Consider the following 7,844-nt stretch of genomic DNA (forward strand, 5'->3'; position numbering starts at 1 on the left):
AATGTTACTATGGCAACAGAAACGGGTTTTCAAAACACCTGCTTGTTGAAACGGACCCGTGTGAACCAGCAGGGAGGGTTCAGGCTGCAGGTCCATCAGAACCACCCAGTCCAGGGTGAACTGGTCTAAGAGCGGTTTCCCAGCAGCTTCAGGTCCTGAACCAGCCTGCAGGATCATGGTTCATCTGAGGGGACAGGCTGGTTCAGATGCTTCAGACTTGGACCTGATCTGGATCTGATTACAGAGTGGGGTCCAGTTTCCCTCTGAGACAGCGCCCTCTGCTGGACATCTATTAGTTTTGCACTTGTTGAACCTTTTGGACCCCCTGGAACCAGAGTTAGGTCTACATGTTAGGGGAGATCCAGCTGTGAACTTCTGCCTACTAACGGCAGCAGATGAAACTGACTCATCCTCGGAGCTCCAGGAGAGCGTGCGCCATATTAGATTCATAGGAGCAAAAGATCCTGTAATAAACGCTAAGTTTAAAATAATCCCACCAGCATCCAGATGTTCAGTTTCTGCCCAAATATTTTCTGTTTGTTGTAGATTTTGTTCCAGGGATAAATGGGATCATCAGAGCTGCCTTTTTATGAACTTTGTTCTCTGCTTCCAAACTCAGCGTCTCTGCATCCATTCCTGGATAAGACGTTTCTTTGACTGGATTTGATTAAACTTTTAAGCCTCTTGGTATGAAATCAATATTTTGAAGAAATCTGCTTCCTGGTCTGTTGAAGAACCAATAATTTGCATCCAATCTTTTTAATAAACGGTGTTTGTTTTATGGAATATTTAACAATTTTGCTCCAAGTTATTACCGATCTGTTGTTGCTATATTTTAAATTAACAAACCGGATCTTCTCTGTTTCTCCTGTTTGGTGTTTGGAAAAGCGGATCTTGACCCGGCCCGACCGGAGCAGAGCAATAAATAACTCTGCTCCATGTTTCACGGTGCGGAGGACGTGGAACAGCTCTCACTGATTTACACCACAGACCATCAGTCCGTGTGCGAGCGGAGCGCTGATAGAGTAGGTGGAACCTGGGGGGAACTGGTTCTGTAGAGTCTAACTAGTTCCTGCTGTTAAGTCCCCGCTGGGTTCTGACCCTGATGGTTCCTCCTCGTTCTTTCATGGATCTTCAAGCTTCATCCAGGTTCTAAACGGTATCATCCTGGATTGTTTCTGAAGCTGACTGGACCTCCTCACTCAGTATCTCAGGGTTCTGGACCTCCTTCGCCTCCTACCTGGCAGAACCTCCAGCGTTCTGAAGGTTTGGATCTGGTTCTCGGTACCTGGCCTACAGGAAACCCGGTTCTGGTCCACCTCCAACCTGAAACAGTCCTGATCATCTGCAGACCGTCCGACCCTCCAGAACCAGCCGGTACCATCCAGCCCAGACCTCTTTATGCAGAAATAAACCTTTAATCTTCTGTAGAGACGACTTAAAATAAGCAGAACTTAAACATTGATGTGAGAAAAAAAAATAAAGAAATCAAACCAGTTAGAAGCTTAAAGCACAGAAGGATGAACGAATGAATAAATGAACGAATGAATAAATGAACGAATGAATAAATGAATCTATGAATAAATTAAATGACTGAAACAACCTGGATGTTTTTCTTCAGTATTTAATCAAATATCTTCCAATAAAAAACTGTTTCCATTTCCAGCTTCCTTCCAGTCTAACCAGTTGGAAGCAGCTTCTTTTAATGGTCTGAGGGGAAAACGTCCTGCAGAACCAGGAGACGCTGCAGCAAACTGCCTCTGAGGTCCAATAAGTCCAGAAACAAACGCCGGCTGCCATCTTTATGTGGTTTATTACATCAGGGGGGCGATGGGGGGGACATTTACAGGAGGAGGAGGAGGAGGAGGAGGAGGAAGAGGAGGTCAGCGGGAGAACTGCCTCCTGTCACTCGGCCCTTTGCTGACATGCTTGAAGATTCTGGATTTCTTCACGTTCTTGTTCTTCTGGTATCCGAAGCCGCCGCCGCCGCCTCGTTTCTGCAGCTTCACTCCTTTGCTGCTGTGAACATCTGGAGGCGGGGTTAAGGAGAAGGTTCCCTACGGGGGCGGAGTCTGCAGCTGGTGGTCAGAGGACCGGTTTCTGCTGGCGTCCATCTCCAGGACGGAGGTGGAAACCAGAGAAGATGTGAGTAACTTCAACCTGCTGATAACTTGGTTCTGGTTTTAAAGCTCAGAGATGAAAACACGTCTCTGGTTCCTGATGGATCCAACAGGAAAAATGTTTCCAGACATTTTTAGACTTTTAATTAAACTAATAAGGAACCAATTAGGTCAGAATATAGAAATGATTTACCAATGAACATAGATCTATGATTAACAGATGGGGTACGTCGCTCTAACATACTGTCAGACTGTTTACCTTATGAAGCTGATGCTAACTGGGAGCTAACTGTTCCAGTTTAATCCACCAGTCAGAGCTGGAAGAGACGATGTTCTGTCAGCAGGTTCTGGTTCTTCTCAGAGGAACGTTAGAACTCTGCTCTATGAAGATCATGACCTCATTAATCTACCTCGCTAACTGCTAGCATGTCTTCTCTTATCTAATTGTTTAGCGTATCGTCCTCCACGTTTCTATCATCCCCTTTAGCTGCTCCTCCATCAGCGCCGCTAAATGGACCCAATTAGGACTAAAGGACTTTATTCACCAACAGAACCACAGAAAGTTTGATCTGGATCCATTAATCCAGACCCAACTCTGGATCCAGTCATGTTTCTGCTCCAGCAGCCTAAGAACAGCACCCTCTAGTGGATGGAAGGGATATTACAGATTAATAAACCATCCTCTCCTGTGGAACCAACTACCAGTTTTAGTCCGTGAGGCAGACACCCTGTCTACTTTTAAGGCTAGGCTTAAAACTTTCCTTTTTGATAAAGCTTCTAGTTAGAGTGGCTCAGGTTATCCTGATCTATCTCTATAGTTCTGCTGCTATAGGCTTAGACTGCTGGAGGACATAGGGACCCCTTTTTCATCATTCTGCTTCATTCTATCTCTATTCTCCCACTCTGCAGAATCTGTTAGTTCAATCTCTAACGTTCTGCTCTCTCTGCTTTTTCTCAGTTGCCTCTTGTATCCATGTTTCTTTTTCTATGTCTGCTTCTGTCTCCTTGAACCCCAGTCGGCCACTTTTGTTGAAATTTCCATTTTCTCTAGCTTTTTCTCCGCCTCAAGCTCTGACGAAATTGTTTATATAAACCTTTTTTAATTAAAGCATTTTAGATTCCACAATAATCAATTTAATGAATTTTAAAACCATCTAAGGCCTTAATTGGTTTTAAAATTCATTAAAGATAATTTAAAGCCTTTAAGACGTTGGAATCTGATGGTTCTCTGCTAGTTGTTGGTTTTTAAGCAGTTTTTCCTGAATCTAACTGGTCTAGATCTGCCTTCCTGCCGTCTGTCTGTCGTCGGGACGCCGCCCGTCTTCGTTTACCTGGAGGTTAAAGACCAGCGTGGACCCGGGTCCATCGGCTCTGGAGCATCTGCAGCATAAAGGATACTCAGGTCCACGTAGGGGGGGACCTTGAAGCCGAAGGACAGCGCCACCATGGGGAGGTTCAGGGTGTTGATGCTGTAGATCTGCTTCAGAGAGTGGGAGTCGTACGCCCTCACGTACGACTTGTAGGCCTCCTGCGCCGACTTGTGGAGGTAGTAATTCTTCTCAATCAGTTTCTCCAGCTGAGGAAGTAATCAGATTACATTTACGGAGATTTAAACTGACGTTAAAATCACAATAAACCTTCAATAAACAGCCTTTAAACAACGTTTTCTAAAGAGTTCAGGGACGGAACCAAAGGAGCTGCAGGAACCTTCAGAACCGAACATCTGGGACCGTTTAAAGCTGCAGATCTATGATCTAGATGCATGAAGGAACGGATCTACTTCAGCTGAGATCTATGAGAAAGAACGGAGGTGATCCAGACGGACACCAGGGGGCGCTGGAAGGAGGACGGAGCGTCCATCTGAGACAGCAAAATAAAAGCTGGACCCAAACCGAGCCCAGCAGAACCTCTGGGGGACCGGAGCCGGTTCTGGACTCACCTGGGACTGGATGTCGGAGATCTTACTCCAGGAGAACTCGAACTCGCTCAGCGGGACCTAAAGCAGACAGAAGGAGAGGTGAAGCGGGCGGACCCGGCAGCAGAGCGGGCCCAGCGGGCCCAGTCGGACCGAGGCGTCACCTTGGCCTGCTTCAGGAAGCGCAGGAAGCCCAGCTCTTCGGGTCGCAGGATGAGGAGGGCGTGGCCTCTGCCGTCGACGCCTCGGGCGGTTCTGCCGACCCGGTGGATGTACTCCTGAGGACAGACGGGACAACGTCAACCTCCCAGAACCGACGGGGTCTGGGTTCTTGGTTCTGATGGCGGCTCTGACCTTCGGGTCGTCCGGCGGGTCGTACTGGACGATCCAGTCCACCTCGGGAATGTCGAGGCCGCGGGCCGCCACGTCCGTGCACAGCAGGATGCCGGAGTCGGCGTTGCAGAACTGGAAGAAGGTGGTGGTCCGTTTGGTCTGCTTCTGTTTGCCCTGCGAGGAGAAGCAGACGGGTCAGAACCGGAGCGGAGGGCCGGCGCCGCGGCGGCGTGGCGGGCTGCACTCACATGGATGGCCATGACGGGCAGGTCGATGTAGTTCAGCAGCTCGTAGTGGAACTTGACCGACATGCAGGACGAGAAGAAGACCATCAGCTTCTTCTTGCGGTTCTTCTTCAGGAAGGTGAAGAGCAGCAGGAAGCGTTTCTCTGACGGACAAACCACGTAACCCTGGAACACAGCGGGCTGAGCCGTCAGCGGCGCTCAGCAGAACCGCGCAGAACCGCGTCCCGCCGCGGGGCCTACCTGCTCCAGGCCGTCCACCGTGGCGCTGTCCTTGTGGTCGTCCACGCCCACATACAGCGGCTCCTTCTTCAGCGAGATGCGGGCCAGGTCCTCCACCCTGCGCGTCTGCGTGGCCGAGAACAGCATCGTCTGCCTCTTCTCTGCGGCACAGAGGAACAAGCTTAGAGAACGCCGGCACGGCGGAACCAGTGGAACCAGTGGCGAGGTGGGGACGTACTGGGCAGCAGCCTGATGATCTGCTTCAGCTCCTCCTCGAAGCCCACCTCCAGGATGCGGTCCGCCTCGTCGATGATCAGACACTGCAGGTTCTTGTACATGAAGCCCTGCGTGTTCTGAGACGGAACCGAGACGTTAGGAGAAGCGGCGGCCTGAAACACGGCGGAACCGGACCAGAACCGACTCCTCTCACCTGCAGGTGGTCCAGCAGGCGGCCCGGCGTAGCCACCAGGACGTTGACGCCGTTGGCGAGCCTCTGGGCCTCGGCCGAGCGGTTGCTGCCCCCCATGATCAGACCGAAGGTGTGGACGTGGTGCGCCATCAGCTCCTTCATCACGCCGTACGTCTGCATGGCCAGCTCACGCGTCGGGGACAGGATGACCACGCCGGTACCTGAGGGGAGGGCGGGCAGAGGTGAGGAGGTGACGGGAGCGGCGGCGAGAGGTGGCGGCGGGACGACGACGACTCACCGTTCCTCGGCATGAACTTCAGTTTGTTGATCAGCTCGATGGACGGGATGAGGAAGGCCAGAGTTTTACCGCTGCCGGTTTTAGCCGCCGCCAGGATGTCCCTGCAGGGACACCAGAGACCGTTACCATGACGACAGCCAGAGGAGAACCACCTCTGGTTCCTTCAGGGTCCGGTTCTACAGGACCGGGTGGAACAGAGAACGTCCAGAACCAGAGATCAGACACGTGACCCGGCCGCCAGTCAGCAGGACGCCCACTGATGTTTCTGACCGGCTCCCTCCCCCACAGAGTCAAAAAGCTTTTTCATCTCAAATTCAAACATCTGCTGCTCAGTCAGCGGGTGAGTTAGTCTGCTATCCCAGTTAACTGTCTACTAAACCAGTTAACTGTCTACTAAACCAGTTAACTGTCTACTAAACCAGTTAACAGTCTACTAAACCAGTTAACCAGGAGGAATGCGTTCCGGCTGCCCGGTGCAGTGTACCTTCCATCCAGCAGGGGGCGGATGGTCTTGTGCTGGATCTCGGTCATGTGTTCGAAGCCCATCTCCTTCACCGCCCTCAGGGTGTTCTCGCTGACCAGCCCGGCCAGGGACGCGAACGACGTGTCCTCAAACGCACCTGGAAACAAATCAGGATTTACTGAAGCAGCTGGAACCAGCTGTGCCGATCCGGACCCGGCGGATCTGGACCCGGCGGATCCGGACCCGGCGGATCTGGACCCGGCGGAACCGGACCCGGCGGATCCGGACCCGGCGGATCCGGACCCGGCGGATCTGGACCCGGCGGGTCTTCCTGTAGAGAACAGGTGTAGCTGCAGGTTCTGCTGATGGAGGAACCACAGCAGCTTCCTCCCAGGTAACAGTAGAGCAGCGGTTCTGTTTGCCTCCTCTGACACCCGCTTCATCACAGATACGATGAACGGGCAACACTTGAAGGCAGCGCGGCCCGGATCCTGGGCTGACGGTGCGTTCAGGGACAGTGGGTTTACCTGTTAATCCTGTGGGAAGCTCAGGCTGCTCCTCTTCATCTGCAGCTTCTACTGAATCATCTTCCTCTGCTGCCTCCTCCTCTTCATCAGTCCGGATTTTCTTCCCAGCTGAAACAGAACCGACCCGTTAGACCGACCCGTTAGACCGACCCGTTAGACCAGTGATGGACCCCCCCCGTAGGTGAACCGGTGCTGGTTTTACCTGCTGGTGCTTCTGTCTCTGCTAACTTTCTTTTCTTCTTCTTCTTCTGTTTCTTCAGAGCCGTTCCTCCTGAGCTGCTCTCCTCTGCTGGTTCCTCATCCTGGTTCTCCAGGTTCTCCTGGTTCTTCTGGATCTTCCTGGTTCTTCCATCTGTGTTGCTAACATCAGCAGCCGTTTCCTCCCAGCCGTCCTCCTCCAGCCCGTTGGACCGCACTAAAACCAAACACCAGAAGGAAATCAGATTCTCCTTCAGACCCAGAAGCTCTGAGGTCCAGATGTTTGGAACCTCTGGATCCTAAAGGACCCGTCACCAGGGTTCTGCTGCTGGTCTGGGATCAGCTAACGTCTCTGCAGACGCCATCAACTAACCGGGCCTAAACACCGAGGTCAGAGAGACGGGCGGCAGAGCGACCTCAGCTGGACCTCCATGATGACGCCAGCTTCACCGTCAGCGGAGCGCGGAGGAGGGAGGCCGATACGGACTGGATTCTGATAACGGTTTTATTACTAACTGAACAATCTGTTCATTAATTTTTCCATTTATTGATTAATAATCAAATAGTTAAAGAAGATGTTTTACTAATTTAAACCAAGTTAAACTTAAAACTTTTCCACTTGAGTTCTGGATTATAGAGAAGGTTGACAGATGAAAACTTTTATTTTTTATCTTAAATGCTAAATGTTTAGATATTTTTCCCATAATTCCTGCTCTCAGTGAGTCGCTCTGTCAGGTAAAGGCAGGTTTACCGCCTCTATAATCCAGCTAACCATTGATCACTGAATCAGTTACAGTTTATTTCAATAATCGATTAATCTGATTCATTGTTTCTATTCTAATCCCAAATTAGATTATATTCTTTGTCTGTAAGCTGAACAAAATGTTTCTGGTTTTAATTAATAATTATTAAAGTGACGTCATCAACGGGTCGATGGTTCAGTCACTAGGAATTAAAATGGCCGCCTTTTCTTTAAAATATGGCAGATCAGCCTTTTTCCCCACATGAGCGCCTCCAGAGGTGATCAACATCACGGCGTCAGGGCGGCGTCTGGACTCAGACGGACGGAGGTAAAGGTGTTCAGCAGCAGGACGGTGACGCAGAGAGACGGAGGACA

At 50.8% G+C, this 7,844-nt stretch overlaps 1 protein-coding gene across 1 annotated transcript in view; it reads right to left on the reverse strand.

Annotated features, from left to right (window-relative positions):
• Positions 1 to 1,617: 1,617 nt before the first annotated feature.
• ddx18 (DEAD-box helicase 18) overlaps positions 1,618 to 7,844 on the reverse strand; it is an 8,171-nt gene continuing 1,944 nt past the window's right edge. The window contains exons 2-14 of the mRNA XM_015396538.1: positions 6,732 to 6,944; positions 6,530 to 6,637; positions 6,024 to 6,159; positions 5,540 to 5,640; positions 5,263 to 5,462; positions 5,071 to 5,185; positions 4,854 to 4,993; positions 4,617 to 4,778; positions 4,390 to 4,542; positions 4,200 to 4,313; positions 4,060 to 4,116; positions 3,519 to 3,696; positions 1,618 to 2,029 (exon numbers count right to left, since the gene is read on the reverse strand). Coding sequence (XP_015252024.1) covers positions 1,884 to 2,029; positions 3,519 to 3,696; positions 4,060 to 4,116; positions 4,200 to 4,313; positions 4,390 to 4,542; positions 4,617 to 4,778; positions 4,854 to 4,993; positions 5,071 to 5,185; positions 5,263 to 5,462; positions 5,540 to 5,640; positions 6,024 to 6,159; positions 6,530 to 6,637; positions 6,732 to 6,944 — 1,823 coding nt within the window. The 3' untranslated portion in view covers positions 1,618 to 1,883. The remainder of the gene's footprint in view (positions 2,030 to 3,518; positions 3,697 to 4,059; positions 4,117 to 4,199; positions 4,314 to 4,389; positions 4,543 to 4,616; positions 4,779 to 4,853; positions 4,994 to 5,070; positions 5,186 to 5,262; positions 5,463 to 5,539; positions 5,641 to 6,023; positions 6,160 to 6,529; positions 6,638 to 6,731; positions 6,945 to 7,844) is intronic.

This window comes from Cyprinodon variegatus, unplaced genomic scaffold, assembly GCF_000732505.1.
Source record: "Cyprinodon variegatus isolate N-32 unplaced genomic scaffold, C_variegatus-1.0 Scaffold804, whole genome shotgun sequence".
Taxonomy (NCBI): Eukaryota; Metazoa; Chordata; class Actinopteri; order Cyprinodontiformes; family Cyprinodontidae; genus Cyprinodon; species Cyprinodon variegatus.